Source organism: Dermacentor andersoni, chromosome 10 (genome assembly GCF_023375885.2).
Source record: "Dermacentor andersoni chromosome 10, qqDerAnde1_hic_scaffold, whole genome shotgun sequence".
Taxonomy (NCBI): domain Eukaryota; kingdom Metazoa; phylum Arthropoda; class Arachnida; order Ixodida; family Ixodidae; genus Dermacentor; species Dermacentor andersoni.
This window is the reverse complement of record NC_092823.1, coordinates 51,028,814-51,048,644: the sequence shown is the minus strand read 5'-3', so window position 1 is coordinate 51,048,644 and position 19,831 is coordinate 51,028,814. Positions and strand designations below refer to the sequence as shown.

The following is a 19,831-nucleotide window of genomic DNA, read 5'->3' as shown; positions in this document are numbered from 1 at the left end:
GCTTTTAAACGGCTTTCTGGTATTTTGTTTTGATGGAAGAACGCGGGCATTTAAATATCATCATTACGAGTTCCAATCATGTCAACTCCATTAGAGCTATTTGAGTAGATTTTATGCTAAGACACAGCGCATTCAAATTATCGGCATCCGTTGTAGTCTTTACTGTAATTGGCACTGTTCGCGGTGTCTCTAGTTATCTCCCCACAGGCCACGGTGAAACAAGGCGTAAATTTAGCTCCAGCCTAATGTCTCCATATTAACACATGTCCTGTGAGATTACTATGCTTGCCGACCTGTGACATTCCCGAAAAGCATTCAGTATGTCGCTGCAACTACGGGCCACGGACGTCACTTAGCACCATTTAATTTGCAGGAAAATTAAAAAGCCTCTGGTCGGCTCAGTGAGCAGCTTTATTCTGCAAGATTTTTTTTCGGCAGGATAAGACATTTTGCTATGCCCTCTTCACGTCCACTACTTTATTACGGGCATTTACCTTTCTGCTCTTGCGCGGTTTCTTTTTTAACGGTAACGCGTATACGTAATTCTTGTAGGCATCTCCCAATTCTTAAGAACGGAGCTTGCAAGATTTCTAGAATAATTTCACTAAATTTTTACATTGCCCATGTCTAGACCAAGAACATTTGCCTAAGGTGTGCAAATTTTCTAAAACAATATCGTGTCGTACCTCTGATGTTGCTATGCATGTGGAAACAAGCGCGCAAAACGTATGCATGCAGCCCAATGTGGCTCTATTCCCCGAATTTCTTGTCGCAGCTATATCAATGAGTTGCGCAGGTAGAAAAATTTCCTGTACATTTCCTACACACTCGAGCAAGGTGAAAAATATGCATGATGCATGTGAAACTGTAGCCACGCACAATGGTCATTGGGATAAAGGCTGCACTTCTGAACATGCCTGTCACAGATTTCTGAGCACCGAGAGAGCATGTGTGCTAGTTCGTGCAGACAATCAATTGTTGGAGGGAACAAATACTTTAGGAATATTCCTCCATATGGTTTTGCTGGGGCATTTGGAGGATTACAGTATACTGAAATTAGGACAAACATTTTGTTAGGTGAATGTTAGCGAGGAAATTGCTTTGCAATTTTCTGCAGTCCGAGGTCCGCTTATTTAGTTGCACTTAAAGTGATTCTTGTTCTAATGTTGTACTGAATACCGGAACGCTTTGTTGTGCTCATTGCCTCAATCAGTAAAGACCTGCAAGTATTCGTTCGAACATAAATTACATTGAAATAAAACAAGTAACATTGATGGCTGTCTCACAGAAGTAAGCGTATTTTTATTTGTCTTCAGCACACTGCAGTTATGGTTTCAAAATATGTATAATTTGTGCAGTTCGGTTTACTTCTGCACTGACTGGAAAGTTGTTCCAACCCAGATAGGCCGGAAGATATATTACTTTCGCGCTATGCGGTGGTCAGGCTAACAAATGTTATTTAACCGATCTTTCCGCTCCCTGTAGCCCTAGCGTTACCATGTTTCAATTTCATGCAATATTCCTAGTCTGACCTTCCGTGATCAGCTCACTTTTTTTCAGTTGTTTTGTTAAATGGGTCCAGGTTCACCTAACAGACACTTCAATTCTCTACATGTTAAATCTTTACCTCTGTATGTTCATGCAAGTTTTGTTCTGGCGAGAAAAGTGTCCCTAACAAAAATGACATGCGATAACTTCAATACCACGTTTTCAGGTATTGTATGAGCAGTAAGTTTTCTTTTATTTGTACATAATATATTTAATTTTGCAGATAATTATTTCTTGTTAAAGCGATTGCATGATACCACTAACGTTTCTGTAATAGATGCTACCGTATATTGTTTCATTTTAATGTGCTAGCATTAGGGTGGTTCCAGTTGAAAAAATAAGTTTATGTGTGTGAAGTGTGGCGAACGTGTTCACGGGGTGTTGGTTTTATGACCAACAACAGTAGTACAGTCAAGTTCGCTCGGTGACACGGTCAAGCACCTTTGAAATTTCTCCAGCAATGCTTGGATATTGGACTTCTTGGATGACGTTAGCTTTGGGCCAAAATGTAATACATTACACTCTTCGGAGATGCGCGGAGCCGCACTTTTGCGAGGACGGAGCAGGGGTGGAGGAGGACTGCCCCGGACGCCGCCACAGTTCCAGAGTGTCGGCGCAGCGGGCGGTGTGATAGGTTGAACACCAGCACAGCAAATGCAGAAGAAGAGTAGCACAGTAAAAAGCGTCGGTTGGCAAATTCATTTGCCGGTAGCGAGAACGTAGTGCACTCATAAAAGACATCCGCAGTTAAGCGTGCATCCATGTCCCATTGCATGGGCGCCTGCGCAGCTGAATACAAACGCGCAGGTACCGCAGTTACCGTGTCAATTAAAACTCTCACTTATTAACAATGCGTAACACTGCGCATGCTTTCACATGTCCTCACTTTTCTATTTTTTCTTTTCCTGGGCCGATGTTTTCGACGACGCAACAAAGAAAATCGTTAGAAAAATGTATCTCATTTGTGAAATGTTCCCTACTACTGTATTTTCTTGTTTTAATTATTCAGCTATTTAGGTTTTATGTGATTTTGCAGTATAAAGAAAAAGAGCTGCCATAGAAGTGTTTTTTTTCCTAATAACAATCGGTAGGGACGCTTTAACTGATTTGTTGGGTCCCAAAAGTGTGTACTTTGAAATTGTACGCGTTCATTATGTCAAATAAACTTTCAAACTATTGCCAGTACAAGAAAAGGAACCGGTGGTGGAGGACGAACATGTTCAATATTGTTAGGCACGGTCATTAGCACACATATCCATGTTGGGAGTGCGCGTACTCTGGCACGAAAATAATCCTGAGAACTGCCTACGCAATCAAGAAGTTCTACTGCTAAGAAAAGAGAGGGGGCCTGCGGCGGCGTGGCTGGCCAACCAGAATATAGAGCTTTCACACGAAGACATCGCGTTCTTAACGACTGTGCTAGCTGCCAGGCCAGGAGCCGGATCGTGAAGGAGCAATGATATTTGCAGCCGGCGTAGGTTAAGCACACGCGCACACCTTTGTTGAGCACCAGTTGCAGACCAAAAGCAAGGGTGCGCAGACGTTTTGTATCACAATGCATGCGACATTTACACTTTTTCCGAAAGTATACACAGTTATCGAGGTTTCTCCGAGCGATGGTAGACGCATGCCTTCAGCTAAAAGGAGGCCTGCTGGTGCGACCGTAGCCGTTTTCAGGTGGCACTGAATGGGGAACAAATTTGGTGCCATTAAGTTAAAAGCTGCACCGGTGTGTACAAGGCTTCAACGTTTTCCAGTGGCTCACCTAACTGGTTTTGCAACGTCCACATACTTGTGAACGTGCCCAGTGACAGGAAAGCGACTTCACGACTTACGCGGGGGCCTGCCCTTGGTTGCCCGTTGTACAGTTTTCCGACGAATGGGCACCAGGCAGAAAGTCTCGACTGTTGTGGCCGATCTCGTTGCATTGAAGGGTGGAGAGCGCTGACAGCATGTGTTGGAGCGACTGACTTGGCCTGCCGATGCTTCTTGACTTGGAACAAGACGGGGGATGGGTACTGCAGTGGAATTCTATGTGAGCCCCCAAAGCAAGTGCTAAGGCAGCGTGAACTCTAGGCGGGTAAATGAGGCAGACCGGTGAGGCGGGCGGCCGACGCGGACGAAATGTTGAACGTTGAGGTCAATGATGGCGTCGATGAACGCTTTGGTAGCAATGAAGTCGGCAGTGAAGTTGGGACAGCCAGTCAGGGCCTTCCACGAGAGGCGCTCGGCATTAGCAGCGAGCTCTTTCAGGCTGTAGTGGCGCTGTTGCACGTGCTGTAATTATGTAAGATGTGTGTGCTGAAGATGGGCATCAACATAGTAAGATTCAAGACTTGCGTTTCGCGATCGGTCTCATGGCAGCAGGAACTCCAGAAATTCAGCGAGAGCAGAACGTAGCTGAGCCACGAGGATTTGAGCTTTGTGGTGAGGTGATCAGGGGGGGAGAGCAGCGGCAGACTCAAACTAGATACGAAATGCACACCATGACATGGTACCCTCAAAGGTAAGTGTAATTAGAAGGGATCGCCGACACTGCTGCGTGACGGAATGGGGAAAGTGATACTTTTCTGCCGAGATAGGTGGAGCTTCAGTGGAGCTTCACGAAGCTAGAAACACGTGTGGTGGTGTCCTCGATGCGGATCTCCGCGGAAGACATATGCTCAACTACACAGTTCCCAACGAAGAGCAATCACAGGTCAACGCACGCTTCAAGACAGTCCGGGAGAGGTGCTGAGTCGGGCGCAGGCTGACGGCGAGTGAAATACGAATCGGCAAGATGAATGTTTGAAGGTATCACACCAGAATTTCAAGCCATAGATGGCGGCCACGGTTGCTCGTAGTGGTGTCACTCGCGGAAAGGGCTCGGTCCATTTGAGTGTCGTTTATGGTGCGGCTACATATGGCAGCCCCGATTCGAGTGAACGCATCGTACTTTGCGACCTCTTGCTTCGGGTTAACGTTATCGCTGTGACCAACATGTAACAGTTGTCGGGCACCTTGAAGAAGTTCCAGAGTGTACAAGAAACACCAAAATCTGAGCTGTCCCAAAACCAACTATTCATCTGGCCTACTACTACTCTATATTCCTCGTTGCTCTTCTCTTTGTCTTCTTGCAGTTGCGGCGTTCTTCGTTACCGTTGCAACAGATACATAGTGCAACTGATGATGGTACGCTGCGGACCACTGTCAGCTGCACTTCACCCTTCGAAGAGGCAGGGGGGGGGGGGGGGTTGCCGAGGAAGCTTCTCGACAACAATTTTCAATGTGATGCACGCGGTTTAAGCAATGGATTTCGGACATAAACAAGGTATGACATCATGGAAATGCATTTCTCATGCATTTACCGCTAAATGTCCGGTTATCTTTTTTCAGGCCGTACATCAACGCAGTAGGCTATTTGCTGTCGACGTGCTTTTGGTTTCAATAACCCCATTTTAGGTTCATATTATCGTTTTGAAGTTACTGAAGACTATAAAAAAACTTGTCATATAATTTTGCTATTCTAATAAAGTTAAGTAACAATATGCTCCCTCTAAAAGTTCGCAATGAATCCCTACTCTTTTCGTAGTATATTTACTTCATTTTTAATACTTGCCCTATATGCAGACATTAAACGGTGGAAAGCCCTACGGAGGAGCCGGTATATGCAAGAAAGGCATCTGCAAAGAGGGTAACGATATAAGTAAGTCATTTTAAAAGCCGTCTTTGAACTTCCCGGGTACAAACATTTTCTTTTTATGTATGAAATAATATTTTCTCTTATCTGTAATTGTATTTTCGTATGCTCGACATTATTTATGAAGAACGGGCTGTGGAAAAGGTGGAAATGCAAGCGCAACAGTGGCATTTAGAATAACATGTTCTAGGTACGTGAACTTATGATTATATTATTAAACATTTTCACTGGCTTCTAAACACTTTTAAAAGTATAAACGCAAGGAATGCCTAAAAATATATTTTAGCTATTAGCAGAGAATTATGCCTAATCTCACGATTTCCTTTACCACACCGCCCAAATAACACGGCCCTTGTCAAACGTCCTGCTTGTAGCTGCAATATTAAACTTCGAAGTAATATTTTTTCAATAGTGTGTTACACATGACCTAGGAATATGTACAAAAAAATACGCATGTACTCCCTGTGTATTGTAATGTAATTGTAATGTAAAGCAAAAAAGAAAGAAACAGGCCCAAAGACCATCGTAATGGCCGAAACCATATGATTTGACATATCTTTTTTTTTTCAGTGTGGCTATTCTTCAGCGTAGGCGAAAAAATACAAGTAGAACCACAGTAAAGGTTTCTTGGATTACTGAGAGCCTTCTTGCTGTTCGCTTTCTAATAACTTTGTTGTGTTTCATGATATAGAATAGTTTTGAGTTGCTGACTTGCCTTATAATGTCTCCTCACACGTGAGTGCGATTGAAAATGAGACAGTTTCCCAGTGAGATAGAGGCTTCCAGTAATCAACAATCGTCGAAGAATGAAATTGCGTTATGTCAACATATCTACAACGGGCTTACCGGCAGGAAAAAGACAAAGCTCCGTTATCAAAATATTGTCTCCAGATAGACAGCTTCTTTAATCATTTTCGTACGAATCCGCTAGAAGGCCAAGTTGTCTCACATCTATTGTGATACTTTACTATTTAACGGCTCTAAACACTAATGCCCTTGGAAAGCCTAGGAGCGTTGCCTAGCGGGGCCCGACAGTGAATAGTGAGCGGAGTCATAAATGTTTTTTTAAAGTGCAGCTCTTACGAGCCCGTTCCGGCGTTGAGCGTCAGCGTTCCTCGGTGCCCCTAGCAACCGAGCGAACGAGCACAGCGAATGAAGAAAGAGCGAACGCGGAGCGCAGTGGGTGACAAAAGACGGCGATAGCAAAGATGGCGCGAAAATAAATGGGTAGGAGGTGGGTGCAGCAGAACCATGAGGCAGAAGGCAGAGGAGGAGGCTATTGCGAAAGCGTGACAAAAAATTCATCGACGGTTACAGCACTCCCTAATGCAAAACTTGAGCGCAGCCCTATACGTGTTTTCATTGCGCCCTTGAATTTTCAATATTAGGATTATGTCGATACACGGGTGATCAGATAAGTTTTGATAAAGTGGATAATGACATTGGGCTTCGTAGAGATAACCATGTGCCACATTGCTTGCGCGTACTTTGACAACTCCAGTCGCGTTTCTGCCTGAAGTGTTTTTGTTTTGCGCTTGAACCACTGTAATGAACGTGGTGTGTAGCAAGCATGATGTTAGCGAGAAGCATGCAGATTAGAGTGAGAAAAAGCCACTGAATGAAAAAAACTAAGAGCCCTGTGCTGTATATGCAACATGGTGTTAGGCGAGTGGCTGTGTGACGACATAGATCTGTATATTTGACGATATATAACGACAAAAACAACACTCATATGGACTAGTCAGGAGCAGCTTTTCCAATCTTCCAAGCAAGCTCTGTGAAAAATTTGCGCGGACGCTTAAGCTTTGCCTTGAACAGTGTAAAACGATAGCATTCAAAAATCTCTCACTGTGTCTCATGCTTCGCGGCAAGTGCAGCTTACGTAAGCGTAATGCTTTTGAGGAAACGCTGACGGCGAACGCCATGCACCAAGGCACACTTTCCGCCTCTTTCTTTTTTTGATGGTTCTCGAAGGAATCGAGTGGGCCGGGCCACTCCTGGAAAAGGGGTTTGTGTTTGAGTTTCCGCGTAACATAATTATCTTTTCTCGTACTTTCAAATTACAATCCGACACAATCATGTCTGTAAGTTGTGTGTAACACGTACTTCACCAATTTTCGGACGCATATTACTTTGAGAAATTGAATTAATTTTGTAACGCCGCTGCGCCACGAGGCGGCCGTACGTGTATTGGAATGATTTTCTGGGCCGAGGACACGGACACCTTATTTTCGGCGGCACGAGGCTTTAACGCTTTCGCACGAAAATACATTTACAAAAGCGAATAAGAAAGCCTTTGCCCCCATTTTTTTAACCGATATTGCGGCCGTAAATGCGAAATCCACATATCCAGTCCAAGCGGTGGACCTTTCTTGGACCGGCCCGGCCTTATCTCCCGGTAGCTCCGCGGCACTTCGCTGCTGTCAGTTGAATACGGCGGTTGTGCTTCACACCTCCACGGCATATGAGCAACGAAGTGTGGCCATCAAAACCGCCGAGAAGCAAGGGTAATTTCACTGGGAGCAATGAAGAAGTTCCTGGCAAGACACCGTTTCACGGGCAATGACGATGCCAAGACAGCAGTCCGACAGTAGTTCCAGTCAGCCGCGCTAATTCTACCAAATGGTCGCGTGAAATTCAGTGCTTCAAAGGGACAAATGTCTGAACCAGTGTGGGAACAATGTGCAAAAATAGTCGGAGGTACGTAGAATAGTACGTATATTTGTAATTACCTGTGTGCACCTTATACTGGCACCTTGAAGAATAGTTACAAAAACTTTCTGATTCGCCTTCGTGATATACAGGGTGTTGCCACTATCATGCACTAAGATTTAAATATATGCAAATGCCACGTAGGTGGACAGAACCAAAGTAATGTTTGCCGTCGCTTGGAGATACAATTCTTTTTTCTGCCGAATCACAAACTTACCTTTAATTATTTATTCAAATTCTCCAATATTATAATTATATGCAAAGTATCAATGAAAACATTGTAGAGCAACATAAAATACTGATGATACAGCTTTCTATTCCTGAATACGTGCTGCATAAGTGTGTTTTTCTTCGTGATAAGGAAGCCCTCGAATGCACGCGAAGTGCCTCTAACAGCCAGTCGCGCGGCAACTTTAGGCTGGTAATGTAGGCTGATACCGCAGACAGTGTCTATCGTATGAAGCCGTAGCAAGGAAAGTCTCGGAGTTATCATTACATATAGAAAATAAACGTAACTTCAGCAATACGACGTACCAGTAGATTGCTGAAATGCTAATCGCATTACCGTGGGCAGTCTCTGTGAGAAGGGTTCCAACGAAATTTTTTCGTTGTTTTTGTTAACGCTAAAATACATTTGAAGTTGTTTTTCATGTGTAGGTCTTCTGGAAGAGAAGGAAGCACATCCTGCCGAATTGAAAAAATGTGACTACAAGGAAAATACCTCGGTAATCTACTCCAAATTATTCAATAGCACATTAAGGAAGGGAACAAATTTACCAGCCAAGATTGATTGCTGTTTCGTACCTAAATATCATTTCACACTATTACTGCATTGTGAAAGTGTCATGAACAGAACTCTTATTTTTTTTTCAATCTTTATTATGGTGTACTCTGCTTACGGTGGCCCTTCATTGCAGCAAAACTGTTGCGGGTCTTCAAAGTTGTGTGCTACATTTTGAAACTTATTAAAATAAAACGCATGAAGCGAATACCTAAACAGGGAGCTGTTAAGTTTAGTGATCATCGGCGATTAGATCATATTGGCTCTCATAATGATGGTACTACCTACGCTTACATAAGGTCATATATATGTTTTCTCCCTTTCGAAAAGCATAGGTGGCTATGTATATGACATGCACTATAACTAAATTGAACTTTTTCACATTTTGTACCTGTAAGTCGGTATACTTTCATGTGTACTTACTTTTCATCCCTGAATTTAAGCGCCATAACCGTCTCGCGAAGGCAGCAACGCATGTTCATTATTAAAATTAAATTATGGGGTTTTACGTGCCAAAACCACTTTCTGATTATGAGGCAAGCCGTAGTGGAGGACTCCGGAAATTTTGACCACCTGAGGTTCTTTAACGTGGACCTATATCTAAGCACACGGGTGTTTTCGCATTTCACCCCAATCGAAATGCGGCCGCCGTGGCCGGGATTCGGCGGCGGGTCGCATGTTCATGACGCGTATGTTAAATAAATGCAGCTTGTTTTCACCTTCTTTACCGCTGAGCCCGTATTATTTCATCTGTACATGAATTTATTCTGAGCATTCACAATCAAATATTCTACGCCACGCCGAACCCCCTGTGCTGCTTCAGCGATATTGTGAAGCAGTTTATAGGGTTTTCATCTATACATTGCCATGTATACACGCACACATAGCGACTTTGTCTTCGTTTATTAGCTTACTTGGTGATTCGCTTCATGACGTTGTACAGCCCTTCTTGAATTATTATACACTTTGTAACATGGATACTTTTGCTGGTGATTTCTTGAATATCAAAAAGAAAGCTAAGAATTAAGTACATGGCAAACATGCATCTTTGGTAATAGTGCGGATTCTATGCGGAATTTTCTATTTGGCGAAATAATTCTCGCGAATACTTTTTTTCAGCAAGTGTATCGCAAGAATACAGTGCCCACCTAGACCTATATCTGACTTAAATATCTTAAAAGTGCAAAATTAATGGCGAGATGGTACTCTACGATGACGAAAGATAGCGGGAAATTCAAGGGAATAGAAAGAAAAGTGATGGCCATGTTTGCAAATGCAGTCGTGTGTCTGTCAATACATTTCAGTTAGTCTAGGCTCATGTTGTCTTCAATTCTATTGTCTCTTGTGTTTCACGTCACTATGTCTCAGTATTAGTTTAGTAGAAGTGTTTCTCACGGCCAGACATACACACTGCATTAACTGCAAGGTTTATAGTAAGGGACCTTACAGAAACTGTCCAGACTTACAAAGCCTTTTTAACAAGGGTGAAAAATATGTGAAGCAGCAACTGTGGCAGTTCGTATGGTTCAAGTGTTCTGCAAAGTACCAGTACTCCGCCTTCAGTTCATTGCAACAGTGGCGCTTGATATGAGCAAAATGTTGTTCCAGAATGGCTGTCTACGTAACAAGGTAACCGTATCAGACCTTAGTTTGCAGAATTAAACCATCTGGTGAGCTGATATGCTCATTTGGGACCTGACAACACGCTTTCAGCTAACAGAGGTTAACGCCGTTAACGTCAGGCAAAGGGGAACTATAATGTGTGGCGGTAGAGCAACAAGAAGGTTGATATTAAAGAGGAAGCAACCGCGACTTCAGACGGGATGTGACAAAGGAGTGGAAAGAACGAGCGGGATGTGACAACCTCCTTCGTGACGTTCCGTCTGAAGTCGCGGTTCTCTTCTTCTTTAAGCGTGTCGGACCGACAGGCCCAACGTTCCGCTCTCTTGAACTTGATATTAAAAGGGATCAGAGGGTCTTTCCTGAAAGTTCACTTGTAGCACTTTGTTTCGCGTTGTTGAAAATGTCGCACCAAGCCAACCCTTTTACAATCCTCGACATCAATGGTAGTTCCCCTGTTTCAGTTACGTTGGCTGGTTCATATGTTTCTTTAACTCTGTCTTTGGCTGCTCAAAGTGCTTCATGCCTTTTTATGTTGCCGTGTGAATATCAAGATTCAGATTTCACTGGGTACTGCCTGCTGGTGAAACAGCGAAAATATACTGTCCTGTCACTTGATTCTCGCCATGATATAGGTAAAGTACAGGTTATGAAGGGTCATCCGAATATTTACATATAGTAAGTAGGCTAAAAGGATGGCAGTTTTACACGAACACATATTACTTTATAGGATTAGCTAAGTTCTTCACCATTTCTGCTGCCAAGACATAACAGACAAAAACGTTCACCTTCTCGATGCCTAGTGCACAGTATTGCAGGAGGTATTGAAGAATGCACTCTTGATGAGTGTAAAATTGCGAATGTCATTTCGTGACACGTTTAATAATCTTGTTTTATGATATATTTTCCTTCTTTCAGAAAATGGTTCTGTTTTCTTGTTCTTATTATTGCAACACACTGGGTGGTTGGTTTTATGGTTACTACAACAGCAACTACTCCAGCTCATGCCACGTAAGTTGCAGGCACCCGTAGTAAAATAATGCGACGCAAGGTATGGTAATACGCAAAGCATGTGCTCTATTCTATGAATGAAAATAACACCATTATCAGACCCCGAGAAACCTTCTAGGAAGCTGACCTTTTTTGAAGTAGATTCTAACAACCAAAACTGCGTTTTGTAGCAAACAAAAACACGCGTTCAGTGTCTGAAATGCGTCATCAAGGAACAAATGATTAGCGTTCCGATTATGCGAGCACTACGGAAATGATAAAAGCGGCACTGCTTCATGAATCGCGTGAAACACGTAGTGATGATGATGCTGCTGATGCTGATTCAGATGATGCTGATGATATGTAGGTTTCTATGGCGCAAGGGCCAGTCATGGCCATAGGACACCAAGAAATGGTGTTGTGTATTCGGTGATGAGGATAACAACAATAGGTAAGGTGGATGTATTTCACGATATAGCGTGGCTGTATACAGCCCTAATACCAGAAACAAGATATGAACATGTTTAAGTAATGTGAACGGTTTTTGAGGTGTGCTGTGAACCTAAGAAATATACTATGAAAGATTGAAATACTAAAAACCGTATATATACCAGTAGCACTACTGCCTCTGCGAGGTCCCTAAGTGAAAGGCCTCGGAGGCAATTGGTATACAAAGCGCTGCGTTCGCCGCCTCTGGAGAGAAGCCCTGCTACGGAACTTGTGGGCCTAGTATTTGCATTGCGACAGCATGCTGTATAAATTAAAGAACAGACTTTCTGCTAAAAAGCGGGTCAGAACCAAGGAACATACCCGGATGTAAAGGAATATGCTGTCGGTAGGCTAGAGGCAAGTATTTTTTTTCCTTTGAGATTCCGCTTACACTCCAGCCGGACGTGGAAGACGGTCAGTATCTCGCCACATTTAGAGCAGGTTGGAGCTTCGCTACCGGTCAATAGATGAGAGAGGGTGCCATAGGTATGCCCTATCCTAAGGGGGCACAAAGTTAGATCAGTTCACCGTGTTTTTGTTATTGCTGCATAATTTCATAAGTGTGGCTCAAATAAATGAAGTTTATGGAAGGTTTCAGAGTCGTACACCTATTGGTAATGCCTTCTAAGTTTGTTGCGCAAAAATGGTTTTAGGTCTGAGGGCGAGATACCTATGGAAGAGTTTCCAGCTTTCGTTGTAAGTGATTTGGCAATTTCATAAGCAAGCGTCTTGCCCCTCAATGCCATTGTGCGCAGGCACCCAACATACTGTGACGTGTTAACAGACGTATGTACTTTACACAGGAGTGAATATAGCTTAGCGAGTACAGGGTTCTTAAGGTTCTTCAGTGACCTCAGAGATTTTACGACAGATTGGTAGTTTATAGTCCCAACGGCAGTTGCTTCGCTGGGACTATGAGGTTTTGCTCCAGACTCGGAACTTCCATTTTCTAAGAACATTTTCTTGCACTCAGAAAAATTGGTTCTCTAGCGGCTGGTCGATTATCAAACAGCTTTGCAGATGTGAGGTAATTTATGGTTTTGAAACAAGGATAGTTGGTGTTCGCGTTAACTTTCAGAAAGTAAAGAAAACTGGAGTACAACCTCTGAAGATGAAGCGGCCACTCGTTGGCTTCATTGTAGAGACTCTCTACAGGACACGTCCTGAAGGCACCGCAGGCCAGGCAGATACATAGATGATGAATAGGGTCAAGTATCTTTAAGGAGCTTGCAGTGGCACACTGGTAAACCACAGCCCCCTAATCTAGGCATGTACGTATAAGGCTTTTGCACACATTCATGAGCAATTTCCTGTCACTGCCCCATATTGCATGCGAAAGGATTTAAGAATGTTCATTTTTTTCAGGTCTTTGTGCTTAAGATACCTCAGGTGCGGAAGGAAAGTGAATTTTTTTATTCAGAAAATGCCAAAATATTTATGTTCTGTGTTTAGAGGTATGCGGTGTCTAGTTAATTCTATGTTGGAATCTGCGACCAGTCTTCTCTTTCGTGTGAATAGAACACGTGAGCTTTTATTAGAATGTATTTTATTGTCATTTTCACTGGCCAATTTAGGCAATTTGGTGGGTCCAATTTGGATGTGTCGTTCACGGATTGCGAGGTTACGTGACTTGAAAGCGATCTGTACATCATCTACATATAGAGAATAGAAGATGTCATGTGTTATTCTTGAACGCAAGGGGCTTATTTTTATGATAAAAAGCGTACAGCTGAGTACGCCTCATCGCGGCATCCCAGTTTCCTGTGTAAATGGTCTGGACGGAGCATTCCCAACTCTAACGCTGAACGTGCTATTTGATAAGTAGCCCTAAATTATTTTAAGCATATTCCCGTGGATACCAATTTCTGAAAGATCTCGTAATATTCTATACGGCCACGTTGTATCATATGCTTTTTGTATGTCGACGAAGACAGACAGAAAGAGCCGTTTGTGTATAAAAGCGTCGACAATTTTTGCTTCTATGCGAACAAAACTGTCTGTTGTAGAACGGCCTTCTCTAAAACCGCACTCATACGGATCGAGCCGTTTGTTTTCTTCAAGGAGATGTAAAAGCCTGCGGTTTACCTTCTTTCATAAAGTTTGCAAATAGAACTTGTTAATGCAATGGGACGGTAACATTTCACTGAACATAGATATTTACCTGGTTTTAGAATGGGTACTACGATAACTTCTCTCAATACCAGTGGAATGTAGCCAGTTACTCAAATAATGTTAAAAAGGGACAGCAGTGGCCATTTGAGCGTCAGAGTCAAGATTCCTTATGATCTCATGCATAATGCGGACGGCTCTGGGAGCAGAGCATTGACAACTGTTTAGTGATGCTCTGAACTCCGCAACACTGAATGGATGGTCGTAATGTTCATTTTCAGCACACTTCCTATTGAACGGCTTGCTTTCTGCTGATTGCTTTAGTTTAATGAATGACTCCGAATAATGTTCGGAGCTAGACACTTGCTCCAAATGCTGTCCAAGGGCGTTAACCTGGTCTTCAAGGTTATTGCCTTGGACATCGATCAAAGGCTGCAGGTAAGGTTGCTGGCCTACTAATTTTTTCAGCCGATTCCATACTTTTCTTTCTTGTTTGTAGCAAATAATGCTGGAGACCTATTTTTCCCAGTTTCCGGACTAGCGCAGCCTGTCCCAAGCCTTATTCTGTCTTTTTTTTGTTTTTTTTCCGCATTCCTGCAATGCTCGTTCCACCAGGGCAGTGGTCTTTTCTTCAGGACCCCATTCATTTGCGGGATGCACTCCGATGAAGCGTCAATGATAAATGCGGTAAAATAAGCAACGGCATCACTTATATTAAAATTGTTTTGGAGCGTTTCGAGCCATATGTGTCATCGCCTTAAATTTTTACCAGTCTGCAGATGCAATCTTCCATCGAGGGGCGTTTATCCATGTGCCGGTAGCCGTGCCTTCGTACGAGAGAGGCTTCAGAAGGCAGCAGGCGCGTCGCTATCTCCGTCTGATATATGTGATTTACTTATTTTAAGTGTCGCTACGGTGGAGCAACTGCAGGCAGCAACTGCAAGCTCATCCCACCAGTAGCCTTCAACCACTTAACTCAACAATGCGACTCAACAGTGTTCGCCCAGTAATTCCAGCTTACGAGAGCCTATCAAACGCGGGCTGTCATCACTGATGCCATCGCCTGTCAAGAATCGCCTTTGCCCAAGCGAAACCTAACGTGCGCACACATCGCGTTTCGTGCAACCCGCAGCCACTACGACTTCTGTAGACAATCAGTTCCAGCATGTCTCTCCGACGCCCGTAAAGCCACCACCACCACCATCATCATCATCATGGTTACGCCCACTGCAGGGCAAAGGCCTCTGCCATACTTCTCCAACTACCCCGGCCGTGTACTAATTGTGGCAATGTTGTCCCTGCAAACTTCTTAAAACCTCACCTGGTAGCGCTAAACCTCACCTCACCTCACCTGGTAGCGGAAAAGTGGTGGTAAAACCACCACTTGCCTTTTATTACACGATCTGCCAGCAATATCAGTAGGGTGTGCTTTACTAGACAGTTTTCGTTTTTACGTATGTGCAAGCGCTAATTACGTGAGGACATTGCGGGATCGAAAATGCGCATGAGCCGAACATAGGGAACGTAGGATTTCATGTAAGCAAGTCAAATCTGAGTCCTTCCCTAGCGCGCGCCACGTACATGACGGGCTCTGCAAACAGCCACCGGGAGATCTTGAAACATCCAAGAGCATGGACGCCCAGTTGGCGAGGTGCGAGAATCATGCGTAGGCTGAGATTCCTTGTGAACAAACTTGGATTGAGCAGTGTTTATGTCTGTGGGTACAAGGTGCCAAAGGATATGCGGAAGAAAGGATGCATGCGTTTGCGATGCCTCCACGTAGAGACCATTTCGCTTGCGAAAATACTGGTGTCCCAGTCATGCGGCGCATAGCGCACGTAGAACTCCATATGTTTGCGCGCGCAAACAAAAAAAGCCTCTGCTTGCGGGAAACTAAAACTGTCAGCCTATCGCAGCCTGCGTGAAAACATTTCACGTTTCTATTCTAGGCGCAAAAAGCAGCAACGACGCGGTTCTTCCACACTTGAGCAAGAATCGGTATGTCGCCTTAAAGCTTCAATACCTGCAAGCCTTTCCCTCTTCGACACTTATCATCGCCGCGCGAGCAAGGGAACCCGACCCGTCGTTCTAGTTCTCCCCACCTATGAATTGCTTCGCCCTGCCGCCGCTCTTCTTACTCCTTTGCCCAGCCTGTTCAAAAATAAATAACTTAGCTTTTTTGGTGGTGAGAATAACTTGCGAACCTCCCACCCGTCTTGCGATATTGTTTACCGATATTGTTTACCGTGATATTGTGCCGTGTTTTTTTTCCAGTGGTTGTGCTCGTCGACAGCGGAGACTTTCCTCAATTTCTAGTATCCCCAGCGTCTTGTTCATAATTTTCAATTGTCATTCAATAAGTGTTTGATAAGCGCGTTGATTCTGCTTGCGTCATGGAACACACACACGCGTATTATATATATATATATATATGCTGCGTACGTCTTGTGATGTACTAAATGCACGAGGCCCCAATGAGGCGAGGCGTTGCTCTTGAACTCAATTTTAAGGAGGCCCTGCGCCGCCCCTCGGGCTTGGCGAAATAACACTGTCCGCGGGTAGCATAGGCTACTGTCAACACCTAAGCCAAATTTTGCTGTCGTACTGTGCGCGGAGCTCGCAAGGGGATCGCGAAGTTACGTTTCTCTCAAACGCTCTTTTTTCAACAGAAGGCCCAGTCTTCACTTTCTTCCGGACGCTTTATTTCTTCCTCGGACGCGTCATTTCATATTCCCTTGGAGAGGCTGCTATTGGCCGATAGCAGACATCAAGCTGCGCTCGGCAACACCGCGTGAATACCACGGCCAGCGCGGGATGCCGCCATGAGTCCATCAGCTAAGCGCAATGCAGCTCGCTTAGGACTTAAGTATTTCACTCATGTTTAGCGCGTCGTAAGCACCAAAGGCGGAAGTCATCGCGCCTGCGCTAACGTCCAAAATGTAATTTGAACGGCACGCCACGGCGAGATTTAGAAGGCGGAGCGTTGTTTGTGCGTGCCACTGCTCGATGAAGAAAGAAATGGAGCACAACGGAGGCCAGGTTTGATTGCCAATAACACCGCTTCTGGTGAACGCATTCAAGTTTTTTGTGGCAAAGCATTTCCGAAATAGCCTCTTTTCACTTCAAATGCTTTTCTGCATTTATATAAGGAGTGGTTCAGAGAGCCCCTTTGGTAATAACCTAGTTCAGAACAAAATCGAAGCTTGGCGACAAACTGGCTCACAGATATAGCACAGATGTTTGCGATTGCAGTAACTGCGCCTAGATAGATCATGTCCCTTGCGGGGCCCATGCGCCACGCACATGCTCTCGTCATGCTGTCCAACACCCGGATTGATTTTAGTTGCCGCCTTCGTATCGTCGGCCACACTTGCTTCGGTATAGCACGAATGCCATGAGGCCAACGTGACATCATAACCGCGAAGTGTGATAACTTGGAGATCCCCACAATATGAGATGAAGCACTGTTCCTTCTAAAGCTGTGTTTGTTCTTCCTCGTTCTCGTCTCCCAGCCAAAAACATTCACTCGGTAACGCGTTTTCCCTTCCTTCCACATGGCCACAGTGTGATTACAAATTAAAACACTGCGCGCTGGCTCCTGTGAGGAAGCGCAGCATGGTCACGCAATTGTAAGCACTCGTGTTTTCAGGCGCGAGACGTACAGGTCAAAACTAGGAGTTCCCGTCTCTCCTAAGTTTAACGTACGAGCCCTGCCACCTCGCCACGTAATCTCCGCGAGGCATTCGCTGGCGACTAAGTGCTCCATAAACGTTTCCCGATGCTTCGTGAGAACACTTTAATTCCCTTCTTACAAAGGTAATTGATGTGTAAGCGTTGTCGCTAACGCATGCAGACGATGTAGCAGCGAGAGCGGCTTTCACCGTAGAAGGTGACGAGTCTCCATTAACGAACTTGCGACCAATGAACTGCTGAGCAGAGGCGGTCAGATGATACGTCGAACCAAGCCCACCTCAATCACGAGATCTGTACTCAATTCTAACCGCGAACAGCAGTTGTTCCACTCGTATATCTTCCTGGCTTCGGCAATATCCCGAAGCTTCTGTTCAGCACTTAATCTCTTGACGTCCTCAGACCAAGCATGAGGCTCATCTCAGGAATCAAGGGATCCGTAGCGTCTGGTTGTCCTAGAATCCGTAGAATTAAGGAAATGTTGTCTCGGCATGAGTCAAAGTAGGAGCAACAGCTTAAGTATAATACCTGCCCATATTTTTAATGTCTTCTGACAGCTCAGACATCATAAAAACCGAAAGCCCTCGTGCAGGCACGTATGCCTTCACTGGGAGTTGCGGTAGATTCTTGGGATGGTAGGTGCGGGTAGTGCAGAACTCAGCCACTTGCCACAGAACTCAGCCACTTGCGAAAGTGACCAATCATGGACAACATACTGAGCCAGGCAGCAGCGTCAGTTTGAAAATACTTGGTTGGGGTCGTTGGCATCGCTTGCAAAAATAGAAATAGGGTGGTCACTAAATTCGTGCTGGAGCAATAACATGACGCTTTTAACGTTCTGTGCTTAAGGCTATTCGCCTTACACCTGGCTCTTTGGTGACTCTGCCATAGGCACCATTTCCTCCTAGAGCAGACTGCATTGGTAATTCATGTGTTCGAATGTCAGGCTGGAGTAGCACAACGGACCGCTGTCATTGTGTTTGTGGGCACAAATCTTGTGAAGTCCACGCAAGTGTAGGTATTTCTGTCTCCGCTAGGCGCCTGTAGAGCTTGGGGTGAGGTGAAGTTTTACATCACCTTCCCAGTCCTTGTGCTTAGAGACGCCGTCTCACCACTACCTCATGACAAACTCGTGGGAAGCGAGACTCTCCGAACGGGAGTTGGGAAGCCAACTGTAGACCCTCGAGCAGGCGCATCAAACCAAAATAGCAAGTCTGTTATAATGAAGTTGCCTTTCTCTGGCCTTGTGTGACCCCGAGCGTTCCTAAATTTACACCGCCTCGAGAGGCGCAATCAGAGCTTTAGAATTGGGTAACCTTTCTGGAGAGGGTGCCTCTATTCTATAGAAAAGGGCTTGCCCCGTTTCTCAATATTTCACATGGTTTCGCGACCGTTCTTGCGGTCTTTCCAAACCACCAGGAGCTGGCCCATGACCGTGAACGAGAACTCACGCGCTGCGACGGTATGCAGGCCCCGGAGGGGCAGGAAGGAACTCCATAGAACGATCCACTTTTAGCATCTAATAAAATTACTAAACACTACCAACTTGGTAGGAAAGTTCAGCACAATGCGTTGGCGGGCTAGTTGGTGCGAATCCATGAATAATTTGTTGCGCGCAAAACGACAGACACAAGGAAGGCTCCCTGTCGTCTTTCTTGTGTCTGTCGTTTTGCGTTAAACAAAGTATTCTTGGTAGCAAAGCTTATCCTCTTCCTCAGCCGAAGCGCAGTAGGTGTCAGTCACCTACTCTTAGGATGTTGCACAAGGTTTCTTTCCCGTCGTGGGGATTCCTCTGCAGGATATACACAGATGTGGACCATAGTGGTCCCGACTGTCGTGAAACCTTTTGCTCTATGGCTCACAGGCTCTGCATAAGTAGCGCGTTGCCTAACGACCTTATCGTGGGCGAAGCCGAATGGGAGGAGGTCAACAGAATCACGGTACTCCGAAAACAAGCCCAGGCTATCCAGACGGCCCAGTAGAGGGCGGAGCGTCGCATCGTTCTGTCCTCCACGTGGGCGGGGCCAGCGGCTACAATAACCTCCCATTAGGGGGTCCTGATAGTTGCTCCTCAGGCAGAAACAAAGTTCGTTGTCTGTCTGTCTCTGTCTTCCTTAGAGCTGTCTTTGCTCTTCCGCTTTGTCCTCTTCTGTCCACTGGCCAGTCACACGTTAGCACGCATATATATATATATATATATATATATATATATA

At 44.8% G+C, this 19,831-nt stretch overlaps 1 protein-coding gene across 3 annotated transcripts in view; it reads left to right on the top strand.

Moving 5' to 3' along the window:
- The window catches only part of LOC126543747 (uncharacterized), a 53,188-nt gene that overhangs the window by 11,563 nt on the left and 21,794 nt on the right, over positions 1-19,831 (top strand). For all 3 annotated transcript variants that reach the window (XM_072285124.1, XM_072285125.1, XM_072285126.1), the window contains exons 7-9: positions 5,158-5,233; positions 8,597-8,664; positions 11,259-11,351. In XM_072285124.1, coding sequence (XP_072141225.1) covers positions 5,158-5,233; positions 8,597-8,664; positions 11,259-11,351 — 237 coding nt within the window. The remainder of the gene's footprint in view (positions 1-5,157; positions 5,234-8,596; positions 8,665-11,258; positions 11,352-19,831) is intronic.